The sequence below is a fragment of the Astatotilapia calliptera genome, chromosome 6, assembly GCF_900246225.1.
Source record: "Astatotilapia calliptera chromosome 6, fAstCal1.2, whole genome shotgun sequence".
In the NCBI taxonomy this organism is placed as follows: Eukaryota; Metazoa; Chordata; class Actinopteri; order Cichliformes; family Cichlidae; genus Astatotilapia; species Astatotilapia calliptera.
In genome coordinates this window covers 24,346,172-24,372,565 of record NC_039307.1, presented here as the reverse complement: position 1 = coordinate 24,372,565, position 26,394 = coordinate 24,346,172, and the positions used below count along the sequence as shown (strand labels likewise).

The 26,394-nt window shown below is 43.4% G+C and overlaps 1 protein-coding gene across 5 annotated transcripts in view; it reads left to right on the top strand.

Moving 5' to 3' along the window:
• Positions 1 to 26,394, top strand: part of bnc2 (basonuclin zinc finger protein 2) — a 171,277-nt gene that overhangs the window by 104,036 nt on the left and 40,847 nt on the right. For 4 of the 5 annotated variants that reach the window (XM_026171259.1, XM_026171261.1, XM_026171258.1 and 1 more), the window contains 2 exons: positions 23,309 to 23,411; positions 25,224 to 25,459. In XM_026171259.1, the coding sequence (XP_026027044.1) occupies positions 23,309 to 23,411; positions 25,224 to 25,459 (339 nt within the window). Of the gene's footprint in view, positions 1 to 13,973; positions 14,779 to 23,308; positions 23,412 to 25,223; positions 25,460 to 26,394 lie in introns of those variants that run through there. The other variant, XM_026171262.1, reaches the window with a different exon arrangement.

Below are 26,394 nucleotides of genomic sequence, written 5' to 3'. Positions count from 1 at the left end.
CACACACACACACACACACACACACACACACACACACACACACACACACACACAGTTTGAGCTAAAATGTCATTACACAGCTGGAACAAAGAGCTCGACGAGATGGGAGAGACAAAGAAAAGAGTAAAAAAGAGAGACCAAAATGGTACTTAATTCTTTCATCATCCAAATGAATGAAAATCACAGAAATGAGTCAAGTCAAAGCCCTACATCTGTCTCAAAATTAGCCCGACAATTACACGAGAAAGCTAATGAAGGCAGGGGCTCTGTGTGGCAATAGCTCACATCTGTCAAAAGGCTTTTGATTCCATTTGGAGTTAAGGTCTCTGAGGCCGGCCTGGTCTGGTGCAAACTGACCTTCTTTATCTGACCTCTGACCTCTGCAGTAACTTGGGAACTGGGCTGATAGCTGATTTGTTGGCGAAACAGAGACAGTAGGTGTATTCTTGACTATTTTATTTTGACTGAATTTCCCTACATTGGTAAAAGTATTCATGACAATCACACGCTTGTTCGATGACTTGTTTAACAGCGGTACAGCCTTGCAGCAAACTGACCCTGCACTGATGCAATACGAGTACCAAAACCGTATCGCTACACGCGTTTTAGCACCCATAGGAGGGCACAGTGGCTGAGAAAAATAGGAAGAATAGAGAGGTAGGGGGCATGTAGAGGACAATCATTAGACTGCACAGAAGGAGGGATGAGGAGAGGCGGCTGGGTGTAAGAAGAAGTGAGGGGGAACCTCAGCGGTCCCTGAGCATCTGGCAACGCGACGCAGGGAGCCACGGTCGCTGTCATTAATAGTGATGAAATCATTTAAGCCATCAGGACTAAACGAGCCAGTTAAGAGACACTCAATGCTACACTTCTGTCTTGAGACAGAGAGTCATTGCCTATCTGCATTACACACACACACACACACACACACACACACACACACACACACACACACACACACACACACACAGAAAATAGATGTGTGCATGTGTGGAGGCTGGCAGGTTGTAGAAAGTGTATTAGGAAAATGACCAGTGTTTTATTTTTACACTGCTCTGTTTGTGATGAACCAAACAAAATCCAGTGTGAGGGTGGTTTCCAATGTTTCTGTGCACTAAAATGAATTCCAACTGCACGGGACAGACTAAGGTATGAAAAATCTCGGTAATATGCTCCAATATCACGCAAAAGAGATTTCAAATTCAGCTTGGAGAAAGCATGGCAACATCTGGCAACAATGAATAGCAGTTATTGATACAATAACTGTAAAACCAGAAGTAGATGACGAGTGAGTTAAATGAGCAGATATGTTGATTTACTTGCTTTCTGACTTGTATGCACAGACTTTAACAATAACTGAACAAAATTTACATTCAAAACACACATTTAAACCTTGTGACGCTTCCTAGCATGTTGACATGAGGTCTACAGGACTGAAAAGCATTATAGGCTCACCACTAAGTGAGAAGAAAAGTAAATGTTCCAGCAGCAGGCCTGTTGTAGTCAGAACAACAAACAGGACAATTATCTAGCCCAGGCGCTACCTGTACATTAACTCCACATTCTCCACAGTGTGTGCACTATTGCAGCGAACTCCATGCTCTTTGTCACCACAGAGAGTGAGAGCTCGAGAGCTGGTGGAATCCGGCAACAAACTGTTGTTGATTATTGGTGTGCCACAATTTACAAGAGATGTGCCACCATTAGAGCTGCAGCGAGCGGAGAACCAAACCACTGGCTAAATCTGCCATGAAATACTACACTGCTGCAATAAAAACCTGAGTATCTGCACCAAAATGGAAACAGATGAACCTCGTCAAGGATACATTGTGCTTTTTTTTTTCTCCTCCCCCACCTCCTTGTTTCCTGATTCTTCAGGTCTTCTCCAGATGAGCGCTGAGAATAATGTTGTTGTGGTTTTTTTTTATGATTGCGTGCATCGATGTGCGTGCGTAGCATGCGGCATATGCCAATCACGTGTGTGGGGATGGTGTGCACACTGGTGCATGCTTGTTGGTCTATGTGTGTATCATGTTATGTTATGGCCTAGACAAGAACTGAGCCCACAAAGGAAATCCACTGCCAACAACAGCACAGCTATTGGCATGGAGCCATACCACCCCAGAGGCTTATGGGATAGGGTTTACAACCAGACACAGAGTGTAGGAGGGCAAAATCTGTAAGGGTCACTGTGTTATATTTTATATAGTGTCCAGTACTTCTACTATGCTTTCATGGAATTCCATGTTTCCCTTTTTCTCTCTCTCTTTTTTTTTTAGTAATAACTAAAGTTTTCATCTGGTACATGTGGAGATAAAAAGCAACACTTGGTCTGCAGGCTACTCTGCACTCGTTGTACAAATCAGGCTATTAATACCAAGCATTACACTGATGTAGAGCAGAGTACCACAGATTTATAGACTACATTAGTAGTCAGATGAGAACATTATGGTGTTCAAGTGAATTAGGGCAGGGGCTCTCTCCCTTGTTTGCTCCAGGGGTGAGGTTGTGATATCCCGTTACTTCCTCAAACCCCTCACTCAGAGGGGACAAGTGTGTTTTTTCCATCTGAGCTCCAGACAACTTCTTTCCAGTATGTTGGCTTTTCTGTTTTTTTGTTATATAATGTTATTTGATCACTGCAAAGCCATCCTGGACTGCTGGTTACACTGTACAGATGTGCAATGGTGATTGGTTTATTAGCCTTGTAAACATAATGATGTGCTGCGTTTGCCTTTTTGGCAAAGCAGCGGACTAAAGTGGCTGTAACATGGCAGGATTGCTCTCTTTTTCTCCTGGATGTTCGGTTAGATGATGCATCATTTGTGTAGAGTTTCATCGGAGTTAACAGTCAATGAACATTTTCTAGTGGCATCGTGTAGAGTCTGAACCCAAAGCCCCAAAAGCACCACTCTTACTCCTACCACCACCCTCTCTTCCTCTCCTTTGTCTTGTCATCCTTTTTTTTCCTCTAGTCTCTAGTGAGCATCCGTGCTTGCCTTTCGTCAGTGGCCATTTATTGACAGAGCACTACATTCTAGACATATCTGGGGATTAAGTTGCAAATTTAAGCAATGGGAAAATCAATGGGTTCCTCTTTTAATTCATGAGAAAGGCTGTCACTGTGGAAAAAAAACCAGTAGGGAGATGTGGCTGTTTAGCTCACATTCATCTAGAGAGAAGCAGAGGAGGAGGAGGAGGGCAGCATCCTTTAAATCTCTCCATCAAATGAGGGCAAGGCTGATGGTGGTTTGCCAGAGATCAAACCACTTTAGAAAAAATAAACCCTTTGCTTCCACAGTACCATTCAGTAGACTGACTGCTCCATATTTGAATGGGACCAAGCTTTCATTTTTCTTGATCAGAAAGCAATGCACTCTGGTCTGGGAGCAGGAGTGTGTTTCATGTCTTTTAAGTCCATGTAGAAACACAAGGAGTCAGCAGTGTTGGGAGAGACTGCTGCAGTGGGTTTAAGCACTACCTGGACTCTCAGCCAATAAAAACAGGTATCTGCTTGCACAGATGTGTAGTCTCACTCTTGCCAGTTTTTTTTTTCTTCATGTAAAGCTGAGGAGTCATCTAGATCTTTTGTCTTCATCTACAGAGATTCCAATCACAGGCTGTTCTGTTTTTGATAGAAAAAGCTTAATTTGTTTAAAGTTTTGCCCGTAGAAGCTCAGTGTAAAAGCAGCACTTAATAAAGACAGGTAAAAAAGGAGACCATGTCTCACAAGTCCCCTAATTCCAGAACATTAGACGTTTCTGGCGAACATTCAGTAAAGTCATCAGATCCCCGTGTTTTATGACTCCTCTAAACCGGTCGCATTCATCCCCAGGTTAGACTGTGTTACTGTATATCCCCTGCTGACTTCAGGGAATTTGATTTTTTTAATGAACAGCTCAATATCTAATTCATTAAAGTGGCTGTTTTATTTGATGCATTTTCCTTACTCCAGCTGAACCCAGGGAGTAAGCCTGGGGATAAGGGGAGACGGTCCTGTTGATGGATGTCCAGTTACGCGCACAAAGTTCCCCCTAGTGCGAGCCAGCGTGCGCCCCTGCAGAGACAATCGGTGTTGGGGGGGTCTCACTTGATTGTGACTCCGCTCTATGGGGAAGGAGAGACTGACTTTTACTCCATATGAATGCCGAACGATGGGAGCCGTAATTGGCCTTGCTCACACTCTCCCTCATCATTAGGGGCAGGCCAAGAGGCAAGCTTAACAATCGGTAAGGGGCGCACTGCCAGTGCTTTCTCTAAACCTCTGAGCGTCTATCTGACAGTGAAAAAGCATAAGGAGGCACGTTGGGCTTTAGTGCCACATTAAAAAATGTCGCCCATGGCTCCGCTTTGTATGTGTATGTATCCTCTGCTGCTCTGTAATCAGCATGTCTCTCATGTCTCTCATTTACAGACTCGTCTGTGGTCCTCTGCCTGATCTTAGTATAGATCAGTCTTTTCAGACACGGTTTTATATTCACAGATATAAAATAAACGTTTTGCATGCCATAAAAACCAGAAAGTCTAAGATACATTAAGCTGGAGGCCACGAAGAAATAAAGTATACAAGGGAAAGGTGGAGTAAAGAGATACACAGAGTCTTGGTGAAATCTGAAGGGGTCAGAGGAGGTGTGGAAAGGGCTCCCTGGTGGGGGCCTGAGGGGGGGGTAGGGCAGCTGGGGATGTGTCAGGTGCCTGAGCTGCGCTCTGTGCTGGGCAGTGTTGTTGTTACACCGAGGGCAGCGCCACAAGTCCGAAAGTATTGATTTCCCGCCTTGTCAAGAGGCAGAGAACTGTCATGTGGAGAGCACTGACCTTGGTACACACACTAAGACAACTATTCCCCTCGGCCCCCCACGGCACAGAGAGGAGAGAGAGAGGAGCAGATGCAAGACACAGCAGCGGCAGGCAACAAACAAGAACGCGCTACCAAATCTCCTGCGGGGGACTGGGGGTGGAGGAGGAGGAAGGAGAAGAGAGAGGAGGTGAGGAAAAAGAAAGAAAAGAAAGACAGAGAGAATAAAAAGAGGAACAGGAAGCAAGAGAGCGAGAGAGAGAGACGGGAGCTAACAGTCAAAGCCAGGGCCAGTTCCCCTGAGTTGTCAGTGGGCAGCCCAGTGTCTGGTTATCACACTGTTTGAAATGACAATGGCTTGACTTGTATTTTCCTCCTGAGACCCAACTCAGATCTATAAATCAGAGAGAGGGAGGGAAGGAAGGAAAGAGGGGAGGGGGCGGTGGGTTGGAGGAACAGAGAAAAGAAAAGGGCCGGTCAGAAAAAGAAACAGGAGAGCCCGGCAGTAAGGAAAAGCCTGACAAAAAAGAAACGTTGGGGAGAAAAGGAGCACGAGATTGACTCCCTCTGTCTGTGCATCACTGGTGTACTTGTAGCCTTTGAGATCTACACAGAAAGACAGAGAGGAAGGAAGGGAAATAAAGTGGCAGCTCAAGTGAAATGTTTTTCATGTGGAAGCTCCATCAGGATTTGACAACAAAAAGGGCTCCCTGTCACCTGCAGCTACACGGCAGGGCTCATCCCCAGTCACCGAGGAGCGCAGCGAAGAGAGAGACAGACAAGAGAAAACACAGCCTACAAAGAGCTCTCCCTGGGTTATATCAGGGTGACAGACACTTAAGAGACCCAGCTTTAGTCACACATCTCTCGCCTCAGATCAGGGCGTTTTGCTAACAAGCTCGGCAGCAAGTTTCCCCTCTTGCACACTGAGACTTATGAATAAAGGCCACTTTCTTTATGATGAAGAGTTCCATGCCGAGTCGTGAGGGAATCTTTTCACAACGTCTCTTTTTTGGTGAGTCTGAAAGAAGCGGCGTCCTAATTGAATTAGCTGGCTTATTAGTGTTTGACAGCGTAAGCTCGGCTATAAGTAAGGAAGACTTTGGGATGTGAATTTAAAGAGCGGTGTTGGTTTTGGTTCTAATTTTACACTCTCTTGACACACATTATTCCCCTTAGCTGCAGTTAGGCCCCAATATGGTAACGCTAATAATACCGTATGTGTGCAAGGGGGTTTTAAGTGGCTGTCTCACCTCAATTGCCAGGCCTTTGAAGCATCCAGTCATCCTAGTGGCAACAGCCTTGTCCGACCTCATCAGCGGTGCAGATTCATCATTTATGGATAAAGCAGAAACAGTGGAATGGGTGTGATTAAAAAAAAAGAAAGAAGACTCATTAAAAGTACTGAGGGTGTCATTAGACAAAAACACAGAGGTGGTTTATTGTTACATTTGAAGATAAGAACATGCAGCCTTCTTGATTCTCCTATTCTCAATCCTCTTATTTCAACATGTCTTAAAGGGAAAAAAACAGATTAAGCCCACCTTTGGCCATAACACTGTTTAGCAGCCTTGACGCTGATGTTTTTTGCCTTTGTTAGTCTGCCTTAATTTGGTCAAATCTAATTGCTAATTACACTTGCTTTCATTATCGCCGTGTGTTAAATCCAAGGGCTTTAACAGTATTATCTCTACCCACCGAAAGACAGAAAGAAATCTTTGATCAAGATTAACAAGATATACTCTCCTTCAGTTTGTGCAAAGATAACACACGCGCAAACCGCGCACACACGTACACATCACAGCCGCTCGAAGGCGTGCGCGTGCTGCGCAAACTTAATGAATCTGTTTCATCTGTCTTCTTCACTTTCTCTCTCCGTGCTGTCGATATTCACCTCCCCATGCCCTAAAAACACAATTTCTAAAGAGTGCAACTTGATGCTTTTGGAGAAGTGTATTAAATAATAGCACACACAGTAAATCATCTATCAACACTAACCTGTCAAAAGTAGCATATTTTTGATATTTTACCAGAAATGAGGGTCAAAAACGACTATGATGTAGTTTGTTTTTAGTCTTGTTTCATGGTTGCTTGTGACTTTGTGGCCTTTGCCACTTTACCCTGGGTGCTATGATCATTTGAAAACCAAACATAAACAGTAGAATTTATTGGCCCTTCCCCCCAAAATAGTGGGAATAAACATAAGCGCCTACAATTAGCCCTTGTTCTCAGAGGATGTATAATGGCGCTCGCTACTCAAAATGAATACGTGCCACTTGAGGTAACGACAGATGGAGCTAAAAGGAGCTACTTTACCCGCTTAGTCTGCTCTCTTTGGGGATATCATGCTGTTTGTATCTGCAGTGAATGAGGACATGCCAGTGAGGCCCGTGGGCCCTTCAGCCTCCTTGGGTGCCAGGGGCTCAGTGCCAGGCAAATGCCCCAGCTGACACATGATAAAGTCGGGGACAGGTGACCAAAGGGAAGTGGGCTGTTCTCTGCGAGCTTCCCAGCGATGGCATGCCAGACAGAGCATTTAACGTCTCACAAATCCAGCAGAAAAAACCCAAAAACGACAGTTCAACACTGTCACTGATGTCAACAGGTTTGATGAAATAAGAGAGCATTAAGGTTAGACGTTTCGATGATATAATGGCAACACTTTTTGACCTTTTCACTGTGCCTAAATCACTTCAGCATCAAATTTGGCATGCTGTGTTTGGAGGCTATGCCAACACTCTTGACTGCAGCTCTTCCACCACAGTAAAATTTTGCAAGTCACACTGAAAAAACAAAACGTTGGATGGAGAAATCCAAAATATCTGGTTTACATAATGTACCAGATAAAAATAAACCAAACCAGAAGATGCATGAGAGATCCTAGTACGTCTGCAGTCCGGTACGTCCACTTAGATTTCAGTGAAATCTCTATTATATGTTCATCGTCATTGTCATGCTTCTGAGTGGGAGTGCATTTAAGCAACAGGAAGCCCAGTGTTGGGGTGGTGGCCTAAGCGAACTGTAATCTCAGTGCACAATATGATGACATTTTATTTCACTTCACTTCCACACTTGCCTTTCTCCATTTGTTTTTCTGTTTTCTTTTCCCCCCTCATCTTGTATTTATGTCACGTCTTCCTCGGTGCCCATGATATACTGCAAATGCCTGGTTAAGTGCTGTTCTGACATCAGCTGAGTGTAGTGTCGCAGCATTTGGCCTGGGGACAAATGCTGGAAAGGCCCTATAAATATGGATGCCGCCCTCCCCCTCGGCTCCCTGATGAGTCTGCATGTGTCTGAGCGTGTGTGTGTGTCTGTGTAGCACGCCGCTTGCGCTGTCACACCATGTCCCCACTGTTTGTTTACTCACACTGACAGAGATACACTCGCTGCCTGATGGTGCTCACCAGCTACGCCTGCTAACCAAGTGCCAAAGAGCTTGCTAATGCCTGAGCTCCTCCTGTAAATAATGTATCTGCCCATGCCAGGGAGTTAGCTAGTGCAACAGCACCAGCTGTCTGAGCTATTCAATAGTCTGACAAATCTGTTAATCTGAATGTCGCTCTCAGTTTGCACGCATATGTGTATCTTAGAGTGTGTGACTGTCACCTGCTGTTACATTTCAAAGCATCACACCCAGAAAGCTCAGCGTTCCTTGAAAATGATGCCAGGGAAGTCAGGCGTCTTCCTGGGCGGCCACCTCTGCCCTGGGGTCTGCAGAGGCCCCGTGAGTGCCCCGTGGCTGCAGTGATGCCAGCATGTGCAGAGCTGCAGGGAGGTTCCCCGTGGGGAGGAAGCAGCCCATTAGTACAGTCCTTGCCCCACCGTTTTACTCCACTTCAGTACACATCACACAGGGCCGCCCTCTACTAACTATCTAACACATGCTAATTAGCCTAGCGACAGAGCCAGTTTCTCTTTGCTTTGGGAGCATATGTGCAACTCCAGAACAAAGCTGACTCTGGAGGACCCAGCCAGGGACTGCCGCTTCATTAAATGTTCTTTTATGCACTTGCAATAATGTGGAATGTGGCCCTGCTTTAGAGCAGCCTGAAAAATATGACTGATAGGATCAGAGGAATTCCTTTTAAAATCCAGTTTCACGAGTGAAAAGGAGGTCAGAGTTCAGTCTAATCAGTAAAATTGCAGTTGAAGACTAACTGCCTCAAACAAGCATCTCACACACAAAGTCCTTTTTGTTGCTGCTGTTTTTCTGCCCTTAACTCTTCGTGCAGCGTGCTATGGATCCTCCAGCCAACTCACCTTTCCTGCAGCGTCTTCATTTTCTGGAAACAAGAACAACCGCAGCCTTAATGAAACTTAATGATGATAGTCATAACACAACAATAATCCAGTGGTCTGGAAAACTAATCAATGCGTCTTCTCTCCTTCCCCTAATGACCTGTGAAAACAAAGCAATAAAAGGCTGCGTGTGTGTTTATTTTGGCCAAAGCAACAGGCTGATAAGAGCTGGTTGATTAGTGCCGAGCAAAGCCAAGGCGGTCACAGAGATTGTGGCACACGTGAACTCAATGTCACTACCTGAGGTGAAGGTATTTGTGTACGTGTGTGTGTGTGTCCAAAACTTTCCTGCCTTTTCTAAATACCTTTTTCTTTACAGTGTGGGTGTATTGACACCTAAATGTATTATTTTTATTACAATAGGTTTGTGATCTCACAGTAAAACTGATCGTAATTTCCTGCTCAGTGGCCACACCCTGTGATTATCTTACTCCAACTCCGAATAGGGGTGCCAATTTGTCATCTGCTTGATTCCCTCCAGTCTCGAGCTCTTTACAACGACTCATTGTGGTGGGCTGTGCACAGTTTTGGGACAGAGTGATGAAAAATCACAGTTCCTTAGATTCATCCTTTCCCTTTTCTGGAGAAATACAACCCCACTTTCTTTTTTTTTCTTTTTTTTTTAACAACCTTGTGATTTCCGTTTTCTTCTCTATGATGAAAGGTTTTGGTTTAAGTGACTGCTTTTAATTGGATAAGTACAGATGGGGGAAAGGAAAAATAATATTTTGCTTCTATAGTGTAACGGGAATTTGGAAAAGCAAAAAGAAACAAAAAAACAATCCGTGTTTCTGGAAACTAGAGCTTCTTAACACACACCCATGCTTCTTTTTTTGTGGTAACATACATAGTTTATAATCTGTATTTTTCTTTCTCTTATAAAGAAAACGCCTCTTTTACATGATTTAAAAGCAGAAGTCATGATATGTGCACGTGGAACAAAAACACTAGGAGGAAACGACCACCTTAACGGCATTCTCCAGAGTCCAAACCAAATACATGTCATGCATACTGTATTAGGAGACACATCATTTCTGAAACTCCCCGAATTAAAATGATTTAACAAGCCCCCGTAATACATGTATTTCTTATTCCCTGGTCAGATTACATGAATACCTAAACACACAACACCCTTCATATTACAACATGGGAGATCACTGTCAGGTGGATTACATGGAATGATGAGGTGATGTGTCTTTTTTTTCCTGCTTGCTGGAGAGCCTGGTGTCCTGATTAAAAATTTCAGCTCCACTGCCTTTCTAATTAATTAGCGAGGCCACTCAGAGGAGCGCCGTGGACCAATTAGTCTCTAGCAAGCCGATGATGCCTATCGCTACGGCATCACCGTACAGCTGTCGCTCTCTGCTCCGAGGACGGTTGGGGATGGACCCTTAGGTGCTCGCACAGGTTCAAACACCAGCATGGATCCTCAGCAAACCAGCTGCACGAATACACACGGCACGGTAATAATGAGAGAAATGGAGATAAAATGTGCACGTGCAGACAGACTTAATGAAATAGAGGAAAATATTTTAGGACAAATGAAATCGATGCTAGGGATTTCTTTTAAAATGATGTATTGAGTGTAGAAAAAGGATTGAACTGGTTTGTTTAAAAAAACCTGTCAAAAATATCATGCTTGACTATATTTGATTAATTGAAAAATCACAATATTTACTGGTTAGTGTATCTAAAATGTGTTTTACTCCTGATCATTTTTATTTTAGTTAAAACAAATGAAATATTTGAAAGGAAGATTATTAGATATTACTAATAGTTGTTGATAATCCTGACTGATTTTAAATGTGACATGACAATGGTACTTAAAATATGTTGTAAGACATTGCAAGGAAACAAAGATGTGGCAGATTCACAAGCAAACCTTGTGCCAAATCCTCCTGTGTCTACTGATTTTTCTATTCCGACTGAGAGTATTAACAAGATGAGTTGGGACAAAAGCCGGCTAGAGATTTTACCCGAGGCAGATCTAGCAAGATGGGACTGTTTCTGAGGGCTGACACCGAATTCATCCCTGCAAAGCTGACCACAGGGCTGGGCGGGCGGGGAGGAGTCTGCGTTTCTTTGGAGGGGTGGCGGAGTTTGCTGACTTTGTGAGAACGGACTAGTTATAAGAGCGAGGAAGCTCATTTCCACTTCAAGGGGTCGTCTGAAACATGGCATCAGCAGGCCTCTCTGTTAGCTTTCGCACGTGCGCTTGTGTGAACTAATGCACGTGCGTGTATACACACACACACACACACACACACACACACACACATACACACACACACACACGCCATCTGATCATCTCACATTCACCGATGCTCTTAATGTCTCCCCATCGCCTTCTTTCCTAAAGTCTAATGTTTATTCGTACTTGAGGAAAATGCGCTGATACCGTTCTTCTTCAAGACTGAAAAACAGCCGAAAGCTAAAAAAAAAAAAAGAAGTAGAAGAAGTCTTAACTTCAAAGCCCCCTGCAGTGTGTGGCGCGCACACACTAATGAACACATCACACACACAAACACATAATGTCCTGCAAATAATTCACTTTCTCCGGCTCTTACATGTTTTATTACAAAGTAGACCACAGATTGGCATGTTTGAAAATAAAAATAATGCACGTGGGTGTGTTTCCATAGCACAAACACACATGCACACACGCACACTAACACAAGTCATTTTGCAAGCACAAACAGTCAATACCGTAGTGGCTGATTAGTATGAGAAGAGGGGATGAATATTGGAGAAGGACTCTCAAGAGCCATCCATGAAACATGGAGAGGATGTCAAAGCATTTTGTTCCCATCTCGTTCATTAGGCCTAACTCAGGCAGACGAACTCGAGTCTCGAGTTTTTTGAAGTTCGCTCACAATCACGCAAATACATAACGGCGAGACAAAAAAGGCACACGCTGAATACAACGCCGCTGGAAACAGTTGTAGTTATTAGATCACCGTGTCTGACATTTTGTCGACATAAGTAATTAATTTAGCCTTTCTATTGGGAAAGTCCAAAGAGCCCAATTAACATGGCTAATATTGCTGCATCGTGTAAAAACATCATTTTTTTTTAATACAGAGGGAATATTTAAATGACTTGCCTTCATTATTCAAATGTATAAGCAGAGTCATCACTGGGGAAAGAGACAAGATGGGATTCACACTCGCAGGAGCAAAAAAATGATAACCAATCTTTTATTTCTGCACAGCATTCAAATAAAGAAAAAACAGCATATGTGCTTTTCTGGTAACTTTTTCTCACCTTGTTTTCGTGTTTGTCATCTAAAGTGAGACGGCGTCAGCTTTAGTTTCCACAAGAATAAAAACAAAATAGATACAGAGTAGATGTTGCTGTGATAAATGTTCATTTTCAGATTTAAAAGAAAAAAGATTGTTTTTTTTACAGTGTGTCTCCGTAAGCCTACAAGCAGTTCGGTGTTAAATAATAAAGAGAGTGGAGGCGATAGCTAAAGAGGATTTTTGTCTTTTACACTTGGTCCAGTACACATGTTCAGACACGAAGCCAGGCCAAAGCTCTCTCAGTAGCCAAATCCAAAAGGCTCTGTAAGCAACACGCTCCAGAAATAGGATCAGATAAATAATATTCTTAATTTAGAGAAAATGCAAAGAGTCAACAAGCAGGAGTGAGGGGCGTTTTACAATTTACTTGAATATGTTTTTTACAAAATTGCTTTTGTGGATACTTTGTTTTTCGGTTTTCACGCTTGTCCGGGTGTTTGTTTTCTAGCGAACTCGGAGGGCCCCACTGCTGCAAGGCCTGGGCTCTTGGCTCGACTCTCCCACTCGTATAGCTATAACAAAGTCAATATTACAAAGAGGTAACACATGTCAAGGTTTGCTTCAGCCCTGCCCTTGTGATGTGATCCTGGATAGGGGCACATGGACACGCACACACACACTGTGTAAAAGAATGCATGCCTTCAGTGGTTCAGACTGTCTACCTCAATGAGGTAAAATATATTCCGATCTATTTTTTTTCATCTCTTTGCAAATTTGTTCTCTGGTTGAAGCTGGTATTTTGGCTCTTCTCACAAGTGAAATTGTTCATGTGTGCGGCAGTGTGTGTGTGAACTTCTCCTGTTACACGGTATCATGTGTGAGTGTAAAGTACTTGTTGTGCGCTCACATAAATTTTGAGAGTGTGTGTGCGCGTGTGTGTGAGGGTCAGTTTGTTTTGTTTTTCCCTTACTTCAGCACATCTGAGAGAGCTTTTCTGGAACTCCTGAGCCCTGTCCAAACAAAGATGGCCGAACGTGAGGGATGGAGGGGAGGTGGATTGGGGCGTGTGTGTGTGTGCGTGTGTGTGTGTCTATGCGCGTGTGTGTTTGTGATTTTTCAAGTAAGCTGGGACCAGAAGGGCCTTGCGAAAAACCAAAGGAGGGAGAGAAAACCGAGCCCCTGAGAAAGGCAGCTGGAAACACGGAGACTTGTGCCCCCCCCACCACAAAGACACGCACACTTCTCCTCCTCTTCCTCATCCTCCTCTTCCTCATCCTCCTCTCCCCCAGCTTCTCACTCTCTCTCTCTCCCTGGTCCAGCTGCACTCAGATGTGTCTGCACGGTCCCCCCCCACCGGCCCACCAAATTCCCCCCCATCACCCCTGCTCTCCCAAGCTCAATGCCACTGCCAAGGGGAGAGAGAATGAGGGAGGGAGAGAGCGAGAGTGTCGCAGCTGGTAATACTTACTGGCCATTTTACCGCAGTAAAGGCATGAGATTCATTAGGCCAGGGCCCGCGTGTTTTGCGCTGAGTACCGGCCGTGTTATTGTTAGGATGTGGTAAAATTATAAATATGGAGGGGCGAGGGGGATTTGGGGAAAGGGGGTGCAGGAATTCTGAGAGGAGAGGAAAGCGAACGTAAGGTGGCAGCGGCAGAGAGGGGAGGCTTAGAGGAGAAACCCGCCGCTCATTAACTCCTCTGCCACAGTCTTGTTTCTCATGATTGGGTGGCAATAAAAAAGTCTGTCACAATTTGTCAAAGTTAATGACTCAATGGCACACCAGCACTCAAGGGCTGGAAGACACGCTAACATATGTCGAATTAGTCAATAGCTTTATAATTGCAGAAATACGGATTCCGGCTTTCGCCAAATGAAGCGGACTTTGAGGGTCCTGAGAGGGAACGCGCAATTTGGTCAGGTCGATTGTAGGATGGCAATCACTGTGGCTTGGCTTCGCTGTTCTCGTGCAATTATTAGTCTCTTCCTCTCTCTTTCTTTCTTTCTTGTTTCCTCCCTCCCTTTTCCACCTGTTTGAGCTCTCCGTCTTCTTTGTGACCTGTGACTCTGCATCGGCGTCTAGCCTCCACTTCAGCCCCTCTATCTGTGAACTTTGTAAGACTGATAACACCCAGATGGACTTTCCTTTGGTCTGCCGTCTCCCTCCCTCTTTCGCTGTCCTGTTGCAAAGACACTCCTTGGTTCTCTTCCTCGTCGTGCGGCTTTGGGAGTGACACTGCTGTCACTGCACTGATGTAACTATTGGTTAAATGCTCTCTCCCTCCCCTCACTGTCTGTATCTGTCTTGTGTCCCGTTTCTCTGTGTCATTTGACACTGCAAGTACTCATGGACGTTTCAGCTTTTTCTTGGAGGGTTGTTTCTAAAAAGGGAGCTACAAAACTGAATCAGGAGCAGTCTTCTGGCTATGCTGGCTGAGGTAAAAAAAGAAAAGAAAAGAAAGAAAAAGCACAAATCTGTAAATAGCATGAAGTGATTTTTCCTTTTTATTAGGTGGTGGCGTTCTAGATTTAGCGCCTCGCGAATAATCAGAATAATGCCGTTATCATTGTTCAGCATAGCTTATACATAGTTTGTATTTCCACAGCTGTTGAGTGTGCAGGCCCAGGTGTTTACAAGTAAACCACTGCTGCTGACACACTGTTTGAACAAAACTATGAGGAAAGAAACAAATATTATTGCCCAGTCGTGTGTCTTGAAAACCAGCCAATGGTGTCTACAGTAGTGTTCAGTTCGGTTGACAAAAACATATACATAATTTGCAGATTGCTTACACACAATTAGTACATGATTTTTTGCATTAAAAATGGTCAAAGAAAATAAAGAGCTATTGGCAAGATGGAACCTAGGAGCTCTTCCAAGATTTTGCTGGCTGGGAGCGAGTTTGAGTAGGGGAATTCACTGCACGGGTGCGTGTGTTAGTGTGTGAGTGTACACAGGGTTGCATGAGAGGGAATGTGGGAGAATGTGTGGGCGCTTGTATGTGTGTAGTTTGAGAGGTAGGACTGGAGGTAGCGAGTCCCACCCTCTACACTAGTGTGATGACTAAATGTCAATTTGGCGATAGTCTCTCCTGCGCTGGCCTCCTGTCGTCACGCTGCGGTCAGGCCCGCATCGTGTGTGTCCCGTCGCCCACACCAACCAGTGATCACCATGGAGATGTCCCCTCACGGAGAGGGGTCAGCAATATGTCTGGGATGTGACTAATACTTTCTGTTTGTGTTTGGGGGAGATTGATAGAAGAAACAAAGAGCAACCATTGTTGGTCATTTCTTCCTCTGTTGCTCCATTTTTACAAACTTAACCTTCTCCGCCACTCTTCCTGTTTTTTCACCCTCCTTTTCCTTTTACACCTTGCCGTTTTCTCTCCTTTTTTTATCCCCCCAACAACACACACGCACACACAAATGTGCGTCTGGTCGCACTGTGTGGCCACATCACTCGCTCAAGTCTCCAGACAGGAATGCAGTGTTGCATTGCAGGCCTTCGCTGTGATAGTTGCATTCGACGAGGGGCAATCAGTGGGCCAGCCAGTGCAGGTGTCAAGTCTGACAGGGAGTTGTCCTTATCAGCCGTTCGTCCCTCCCTGTGATAGGCTGAAGGTCGCAGCGACGGTGGAATATATTGACAACAATGGCGTCTTTATTTGCTTCCCTTTCCTGTGCTCACAATGGCTAGTGATAGGGGAAGTGTGTTGCTTGAAAAGCAGAAAGACTAATAAGTGTCGACTGGCTTTTGGTTTTTTATTTTATTGCCAAAAAAGTAGCAGTTCAGATAATATTATTCCTGCTTGTTTGAAAAGGAATAATTACTGAAGTGCAACTGATACTGGCTATTTTCAATTAATACTAATAGAAGTTATAAACATCCAGTAAACATCTTATCAAACTAAAGCTGACATTTTTAATAAAATCCTGTCATTTGCTACTAAAATGTAACACATCTACAAGGTTGGATGTTTTGTGGTTGAATAATAGCAATGCTATTCAAAGTGAAAATAAGCATCATAACTACATGTTTTCAATTTTTATACTGTATATGCTGGAATTCTGTACATTTATAGAGATATGTCTGCAATAATATAAAGGTAATATCTCTGCTGACATGTCTTTGGGTCGTATTAAAGAAACAGCTGCTGTTTGCAGCTTTATCCTCTTTGGCTTTTGACCTGAATATTAGCATTGATACAGTATTTCAGATATTCACATGAGGTGAAAAAAAAAAGTCTCAAACAGCTGTCTCTTTTGGGAATTTTAGCATCTTTTGCAAAACATTTTCTAAGCCTACCTACCTCCCCTCATTAGCTTTCCCTTCCTTCTCCACCTTTCCTACAAACTACCTTACCTGACAACCCCTCTTCCCCCCAAACCACCCCCTGCTCCCTTGCTATCTCACTTTTTTTTCTTTCCCCACTTCCCATTCCTTCTCTCGCTCCATCCCTGCTTCCCCTTGCACTTCTTCTTTGAACCTGGCCTTGTGTCTGTGGACCCAAAGGTCTGTCACTGGGCAGGTGGTTTGATCTCTGGCAGGGGAATTGCTTTGAGGAGAGCTGAGAGGGGCCAGCGGCCTGGACTAGGGGGCCTCTGCATGGACCTGCTGTCTACACAAAAGATGGGAGAAACCGCTGTTCCCTTGATGCTTAGGTATTTGAACTGATAGTGTAGTTCTGTGTTAACCATGTGGTGCATTTCTCCATCTTTATAGGTTGCACTGTCTGAGAGCATGGCATATCAGAGCGAGATCACAGGCTTGTGTTTCTGATCCGGTATTTCTATATTATGCTCCCTCTTCCTCTGTGTTTCACAATATCAAAGCCAGCTGGGTCCTTTATCCGTCCACTTTATAAACAAGTGCGACTGTCCAGAAGTACACGCTCGGCTATTTATCATGCAAGTAAGTCGGACCGAAGGTTTCATCATCGATCTGATTCGAAACATTTCGGAGTGGACGTTCACTAGTCTTTACTCGATGTTTATTTTTCCTTGCTCACTTCAGTTCTAACTTCATTTTCAGACTTGGCCCTTTTGAACTTCAGATTAAGAAGTTTACAGTGTGTCACAAAAGACGCCTTTGAAAAAGGCCTAAATCCAAACATCATATTAGCCTTTTGTATTTATTTGATCAGGCTAGGGATACACCAACTGATTGACAATAAAAAATATGTCAGGTCATTAGCTGAGAGTGCGTGCAAACAACAGACATGGCTGCCTCTATTTGTTTGACTGAAAGAGGGGGGGGTGGAAAGGAAAAAAAGAGCGGGGTCCCAGATCTCCACATGAATACACGAAAACACATGCTTCTCCTCTCCTTCTGTAATCCACCGGGGACTCACGCCCCATTTGGTTCCTATTAGCATAGTTCTGGTCCCTCTGCCCCGTGTCAAAGCCCAGACGCACAGCTGCACAAAGGACAGGGACCTCTGGCTCTGTGACTGCCAGGCGGTGGGCTCAAAACGAGAGCTGACACGGAGGACGAGCCTCACACTGTGGGAATTTCTGTGGAAAACAGTCTCTATTCTGTGGACTGCAGTTTAGAGCAAGTGTTTGAAAACTAAAGCTAGTGCACAAGTGATTAATCGTTGTTTATTTTGTACCACTTTGTAAAGCAAGAAAGCTCTGTTTCGAGCCAAATCCAATGTATGAAATCAAACAAGCAAAGATTAGCCCTGGCATGAGGCATTTGCTCCCCTGTATTTTGTGGCATGCTGTGTCTGACTACAAAGACTTTCTTTATTCGCCGTGTTTTATTTGTCACCTGTTTCCAATATGGACATTGTGAAGTCCTGATCTATCTGACGGATCCAGGGCCCGTTTTATGACACGCAAAGCTGCCGTGCCTCTTTTCCTACACATGTTGGCTGCACATTTCTGGCAGGAAATTGACAGCATTTCAGCAGCTAACTCATGGATGAGATAATATCTTGTGGGTGGAAGAGAGGACAAGATGCTCCCAGTGTTTTACAGTGACCCTAAGCAGAGACAAATTTAAATCTCAAGCTGCTGCTGCAAAGACTTACACACATGCACACATGATGTGCAAGTACGCACGGGGTTTTCATTTAAATCTCGGCTTTGCTTAACTCACCAAACAAGAAATGTGGTCTGTGGCTGTGTGTTGAACATGATAAAGGTTTTAGTTAAAGTAGAAGGAACAATACCCGCCCAGCATCCAGCAGCTGTCTGTGTTGGCTTCGTCGTACGAAGTCTAGAGAGGATATAGAGAGGCAGAAACGGGCTAGGCAGCTGGTGCTTTTGTGGTGTTTTTGGTAGCATATAGTTACAATGTCAACCTTCAAATATGACAGTTAGGAATACAGTTATAACGGATATTAGTTTAGGATCGCCGTCAGTTCTTTAGTTTCACAGCACCAAATGAGTACCTTGGTTGACCTTTACATATGCTGCTGCTTGGTTTAGAGTTGGACTGATTATCTAAACTAAAGTCCAAGATGAAGCCATCTTGTTCAGCAGCTCCCCTTTCCTGCAGTTCTTCAGTCCATCTGTCCCAATAACAGCCTTTTAATTGAGAGTCCTCCCCAGTCTGATGCTGGCCATTGCTAACTGTCAGTGTTTATACAATTGGGCTGGGACAGGGACTGTGAGCCAAGCAAAACATCCATGAAACATCAAGCCTCGAGCTAAACAAAACCCAGCAGTGAGAGACGCACACACTTGAGCCAGATAGGGGCTGGAAATGATGCGTTCTGATTGCATCTAGGTTAAGTTGTTGACCACAGTGGTAACGCGACAGCTGGGAGAGAGTTGACTGTTGTTTCGGGTCTAATTGCTGAAGCCTTGTCGGGATTTTCCTCGGCTTGCTGTTTAGCTGTTAAGTTTTCTTGTGATTTATGAAGCCCAACGCACACTCCTCTGTCCTTTTGCTCACAATCGTCGTCTTTAGTTGCGAGCCAAAGAGGAAACCCTGGCGAGACACTAGCACAGTGACTAATGTTGTGTATCTGGCCGGGCCTCAGATAACACAGCCTCCTCCCCCGGCCTGCTGTGACAAATATGTGCGAGTGTAGCGGTGGGATCTGGGCCCAAGCTCGTCCCTGACCCAGCACAGGCCAGACACAGGTTAAACCACGGTCAAATACAATCCAGAGCCACAGAAGCGGAGTTGCAAGTACGTGAGCATCTTAGAGAAGTCTGATGATTTTGTCTTTCTCATTTCCTCTGACAAGCCACACGCACAGGCCAACTCACATCTTGATCTTGTTTTTGATGGCCATCCTTGACACATCCGTCTGCTGCCTCTCACTCTGTAGTCTTTTATCTCATTGTGCGCAATCAGCTTTGATGCAGTCACATGACAAACATTTCTTCTGTTTCACTCCTCTTACATGTTCCAAACTAAATGCGTAACAATGCACAAATTAATACAGAGAAATAACAGGCACTGTGCGTCCCCTCCCTTCCTTTTTCTCCCGTCAGTGCCTCCTCAGTCGAGAGGGGCTTGCTGCTTTAATGCTTCTTAATGCTGTTGTCTGCTTAATGGGCCAGATATGAGAGGTGCTGCTAGCCAGCGTAATAAGTCAGTGATTAGAGGGCGCCTTGTCACAGCAGCAGCCCTGCAGACAGTGGCACGCTCTAATTGCTGTATTAGACGCCCCTTAAGTATCTTGTCAGCTGTCAGACCCCAGCTCGTAAACAGCAGAGGTGCATTTGATATTTCCATTTGTTTGTTTCCATCTTCTGCTGTTAGCGGTGCCGCGCAGAGAGGTAATTAGAAAAAGGCCTGTGCTGTGTGACATCATCGTGCTAAATTTGGCTGCTCTAAATTAGATTTTGTGAGGAGAGTTTCATAGTTTATGCAGGAAAGTCTTCTGTGGCAAAAGCAGAATAAACTGAAGTGCAATTAAGCCAAAGAATGTACTCAAAAATTAAGATGAAGTGTGTACAACATAACAGGACCACAAAATGATCTGCTTGACTATGTCTATAAAATAGTCAAGCATGCTCGGGAAAGTGTAAAGCAATAATTCAAACTTGAAAAGTCAGAACCTTAAAAAAACATCAATCAGTCATCAAGGATGTTGCTTATTGAGTTTCCACTGATCAAATCTTTTTAGCTCTGAACATAATTGGGGGTCTGACTGTTAAGAAAGCACTTCAGTAGCACTTTTCTTACATTTCACTGTAATCATTGGTTCAACACTAGTTGAACAGGATATCAGTTTAACTAGATAAGAATGTATTAAAGAAAAAATATTCCACTGAAATATAACAATAATTTCAATATTTTTCTTGTAGGCCTGTAGGTGGTTCAGTAGTGTAGTCATTTACACCTTCACCTAACACGACACCAACCTTTTGGTGCTGCGTCAGAAAGGGAATCTGACTTAAACAGGTGGATCAAACTGTGCTACGCACTGTGTCGACCCTTTGTGAATAAGGGAGTAGTCTTGTAATCTAGGCTGCAGGGAACTTATATGTTGGCAACATGGAAATTTGATTAGGAAGTAAAAAAGGGCTGTAAGTGGCTACATGAGCATGGATGTTGCTACAAAGTTGTTACATTAAATCAGGAATTTTATGGAAAACTATTCAAAACATACCACTGAAGAATTCTCCTTTTTTGTCTGTCTATCTGAAAGGTCACGCATTTGACCCTAACTACCTCTGAATGTTTATGAGCTCCTACATCTGGTTAGTATGTGTCCTTGACTAAAGGAACACTGAACTCGTTTAATGCGCACTGCTCTGGATTAGAACGTCAGCTCAGTGCTTAACTTTTGCTCCGACTGACACACGGCGTGTAATCCTCGCACACTGCGAGGATTGCCATCCCTGCACCTGGAGAGCTTAAAAATGGTGTGAAGTCAAATAATCTCTGTCTCCTGTCTCATTTGGTGTCAAACTGTGAGGTGACATGGTTAGAAGTGGTGTAATTTTGTGTTTAATCTTGGATTAGCCCGTGTTCATTTTGACACCTCCAGTAACTAATCTGGTTTACAACACCTCAGGGCAAGCAAAGGGGGGGGATTCTGATAGATTTTATGGTCCCTTAGTTAATTGTGAGTGAGGCGAGTTTTATATCTTGAATTGCAGGATATTGGTCTAATCCGCAGACGGGGTGAATGTTACTTGCAAAGCAAAGAGCAGAAAAATTCTGTCTTTTGCAGCTCGTGCGCTGACCTCAGCTGTGTGATGCAAAGGCCGATCTGCGCCTCTAATCCTTGTCTATCTGAAAGTGCTGATTGCTTCTGATATTGTGAAATATAGGCTGGTGGCACAGAGATGGACTCCAACCTACGACCCACAAAACTGTCCCACCATTACCTTGTAAAAATTACATTGAGACAGTATGAGATAACATATTCAGTGCAGACAATAAATTCATAAAGTTTAGTGTGCTGATAAGTAAAGTTTGGTCTATGAACTAGCAGTTAGCTTTATATTGTCTTCCTCTTTTTTTTTTTTGTCTCTGACAGACACCCACAGGTATGTCTGCATTTTGATCTGACAAGCTTCTGCATCATTTGAAATTCCCCATCAGAGTAAATACGCAGCAGCTCGCTGCAGTCCCTTTGTACCTTCCAGCCAATGTGCCGCATTAAGAACACCTGACATATTTTCTTTGCAATACTTTTAATTACAGATTTTTCTTCTTATCATTTTAAAGAAAGAACACATAGGAAGAATATCCTCAGCATTTCGGCACAGACCCGCCGCCATACTGAATGTAAAATATTTTATTCTATTTATATTAACTTGTAAACTCTGTAAATATAAAATGTGCAGAATTTGTGAAGCAGTGAGAAGATTTCTGATCTGCACTTGCAGTTCAATGGATGATGGTAATGAGTCTGAGAGACTAAACGAGGTAATGCATTTACCGCAATGAAATCTCAAAACTATTAGACTATCGCATAATGATTATTTAGCCCTTAATCATTATTATTATTATTATTATTACTTTTTTTATGCATCACCAGCATAAACAGTGACTGCCTCATGGAGCAGGAAGCTATCAACTTGCACACAGCAGCCAACATTACATTAAAGTAAAAAAATAAAATAAAATACATATTTGATTAAAAACAAAGAAAACTTTGGATGTCATGAGTGTTTTCTTCCCATAAGACATTTTGCTGCACTGATCCTCCTACAGCTTTTGATTCCCCTCAGGCAGTTTAGGTTGGTGTTAGGATCTTTATTCATCATTTCATATAGATAATGTAAAAAAAAATGTCTGATAAACACAAGGCTGACAATTCCTATTAAAGATTCTTATTTCTAATTCATTTTCTTGCCTTCTTGCTTCCCCGTGCCAGCCTGACATTTACAGCTTGCAGCTGTTGTACTCTTCTGGGTGATGAAGTTGCATTCATTTATACAATTTTTGCGATATTGAACAATCAGACTCATATATGTGATCAAGTGAACACCTTTAAAATCTAACAGGACATTGTCTTGTCTGTTTTGTTTTGTTTTTTATGGGGAGGTTAAGCCTCAGAAGACGATGTGTTGCACTGCACTGAGTCGGCCTTGTCAAGTCTGGACACTTAACCTCTCCCTACTAAAAGCTTTCTGGGGTCAGACTAAGTGCAACTCCAGTGTTGAGTAATGGAGCCTCAGTCAAAACACGTTACATTTCTATGTTTTCAGGAAGCAAAGCCCTTTGTTGGGTCACGTGATCTCAGGATTCTTACTGTATACGGAGAGGCGGAGTCGCACTATGGAATCAAAAAGTAGTTGGATATGTAGGATCCGGTCTTTATCTCGCTGTTGTCACATTTTAAAGAAACAGTCAAAGCATTATGTTCAGTATGTGATGAGCTTTGAGCTTTTGCTGACCTGCAGCAGTCTTCTTAAACTTCTTTCTTTTTTTTTCAGTTCACGGCTGTTAGCTGAAAGCTGCTCTCTGTTAGTCTTGCTCCATTATCTCTCCTTTTTACCCAAACTGTAATTGATTTGGATTTCTTCTTTTCTTGTGTGTTTCCACAGGCCATTCGCTGCACACTGGTGAACTGCACGTGTGAGTGTTTCCAGCCAGGGAAGATTCACCTACGAACATGTGACCAGTGCAAACATGGCTGGGTAGCTCATGGTGAGAAAATCACATGACCATAAATCATTAAGGTTGTTGTTGTATCTACCAAAATTAGTTATTGAAATAATGAATAGATTCATCCTTTAGGGTTTTCATAAAACTACTTTATGTTTCTATATAGCTGGGCTCTATATAGAAATTATCACAGTACAACTAATATTATCTGTGTTCTGTTAACTTTACTAAAACTGTACTAAAATCCAAAAGATTTTTGCTAATTTTCCACAGTAAAAGTAACTTTGCAGTTCGTTTGCTTCTGATTTTTTTGTTTGTTTGTTTTTTTTTGCTTTCAAAGAGTCTTGTTTTTGCATCTTAGATCAAAAAAAAGAAAGAAAAACTCTACAGCCGCAAGAGAGATAGAGTAGCAAGAGACCACACCTTATGAGTTTTTCAAGCGGGTAAAAGAAAAAGGGAGAGGAGGCAAGAAAGTACAAAGAGAAGAAGGAGGGTGTGGGGGGGGTGAAGATAAAAGAAAACACCTGTTTGGCTTGCGTCCGCAGAAGCGCAGGCCATGGGCCCTTCAGCAGATCGCACAGGACCCCATTGACTATTTTTTAATCTCTCCCTCTGAACTGTCAAGCACCCATCTCTCCTCTCCCCCACTTTTCATTTCATGTCGGCATTGGCAGGGACTCTGACAAGTAGTTCTTCATTTTTTATTATGTTCGTGTCTGGCTGTGCTGTGTTGTCAGGCAAAGCCCTCGTCAGCAGGAAAAAAAAAAAAACGTCCCGGGATCAGAGAGAGACCCAACCAGGTGTCACCCAGACAGGCGGGGAAAGAGGGGTGGGAGAAGGAGGGGGGGTTAGGAAAGAGAGAGGGACTGAGAAAGAGGAGAAGAGATAAAGAGTTCACCAGGTGTCACCCAGGCAGGGAGCAGGAAGAGGTGAGTGAGCCGGCAACAGTGGGGGTATTGACAAACCTATACTGTAACTTGCACTGACTGTTAACCTTTACGAGCTGCTGTGACAGAGAGCAACTTTTTGCCCCCATTTTTGCCCCTCAGGGGAGTGCAACCAACAAGCTGTCGCAGGTTATTGCTGAAATTTGCTGGTAGCTGCATGTAGATGCAGGGCTCCTCAGCATGTTTTTCTTTAGTAAACAGTAGACATATCATTTATAATTATGTAATACCAACAATTCGTATAGTCTGCTTTTTTTTTGTAATACTTCCATTAATATGAAAAAACAGCATAAAAAGTCAATGCAAAATTTTATTTGCAAGACATTTATGAATATGTCTTGCAAAAACAAAACAAAACAGGATAACCACTGACTTAATTATGTCCCTCCTGCTTCTTGTCATCTTTAAATGTCCAACACAGTAGAAAGAAATCCTATGTTACCCTTTAACCCCTATGACATGCACCCAGTAACCATGTAACTTTGGCTCCGTTGCTTCTGAATAATAATAAGTGAGCCAAAAGGTGTTAAGGTTAGAGGCAAAACGTGGTGAAACTGGGGTGACACATCAAGACAAAAGAGGCAAATAAAAACAAAGGTGCAAGGGCAGCGTAAATGTGAAAGAGCCAGACATTATAGATTCAATGGAATAAATGGCTGATAATAGCGTTAATGCCACTGCTTTTATCTGATAGATATGTTATTATCAGCTAGTGCTGACTACGCAGTAGCCTAAGAGGAAAGATTTGAGATGGGAGAGAAACTTGATAGTCATTAACTGTGCATGTGTGTGTGTGTGTGTGTGTGTGTGTGTATCTGTGTGCGTGTGTGTGTGCATGTGTGCATGTGTGTGTGTGTGTGTGCATTTTCTTTTCTTTCTCCCTTACTCTGCCGGGTCGCTCATGCAGCTCTGGACAAGCTCAGCACCCAGCATCTCTACCACCCGACCCAGGTGGAGATCGTTCAGTCCAATGTAGTGTTTGACATCAGTAGCCTGATGCTGTACGGCACCCAGGCGGTACCTGTCAGGCTCAAGATCCTTCTCGACCGCCTTTTCTCCGTGCTCAAGCAGGAGGAGGTGCTGCACATCCTGCATGGCTTGGGCTGGACCCTCCGAGACTACGTCAGGGGCTACATACTGCAGGTCAGTGACCGGCTTATATGCTATAGTGTCACACACAAAGCATTCATATGGATTTAGTGTAAAGTCCAGATACTATATATTAGTATTTACTCTCCTCGTACACACCGATTTGTCCTTGCAAAAGGTTTCTATTTGCCTACAATTTTCCATAATGTTTTTAAAGTGGCTCTTATCATCCGTGGTGATCATTACCATCAGTTCCAAATCTGTCTAAGATTTCCCCTGACATTGCAGTTATTTTCAATTTTAGTGAACAAAAGCACAGCTTTGACAATCTCGGCCACTTCAGTCCCATTGTCCATCCATTTTCTTCCCATTTTCCCTGCTGTTACCTTCTACTTCAGTGTGCCCCCTTTTTCCTGCTCTGTCAACACTATGCCCCTCTTCTGGAAAAATGGAAGGGATTTTTTTAGGGAGGCAAAAAGAAAAAGAAAATAAAATGTAGAGAAAAATGTCACGCCATCAAGCTATAAAACCGCTGTAGCACGTTTCCTCTCTCTATCCATCCCTCCCTTCACCCTCCCCTCCCAGATAATTGCAGTCAGACACATTTCTCAATCAAAGGTACAGAGGTTTTGGTGTTGAAACCCAAACCAAAGTGTTCCTGAATGAATTAGTTAAGAGCAAGTGAACATGTGCATGTGGTTAGCTGTGTGTCTGTGTGTGCGTATGTGTGCACATGCATATATGGTTTGGTCTTCCAAGAGTGTAAGTGGAACAGCATGATCAGGACAAAGTGGTTTGTATGTGGAAACAGCCTCTGTGTGTAACGAGCTCACCAGTTCAGTTAGTTTCTTTAGGACACACACAAATACACATGCAAAAAATAACAATCTGGCAGTCTTACGATACTCCCAATCTGTACGTTACAGGAAGGACGTACAGCCTGGCAATATTATGATAATAAAATAAAACTAAATCTAATAGAATGATTT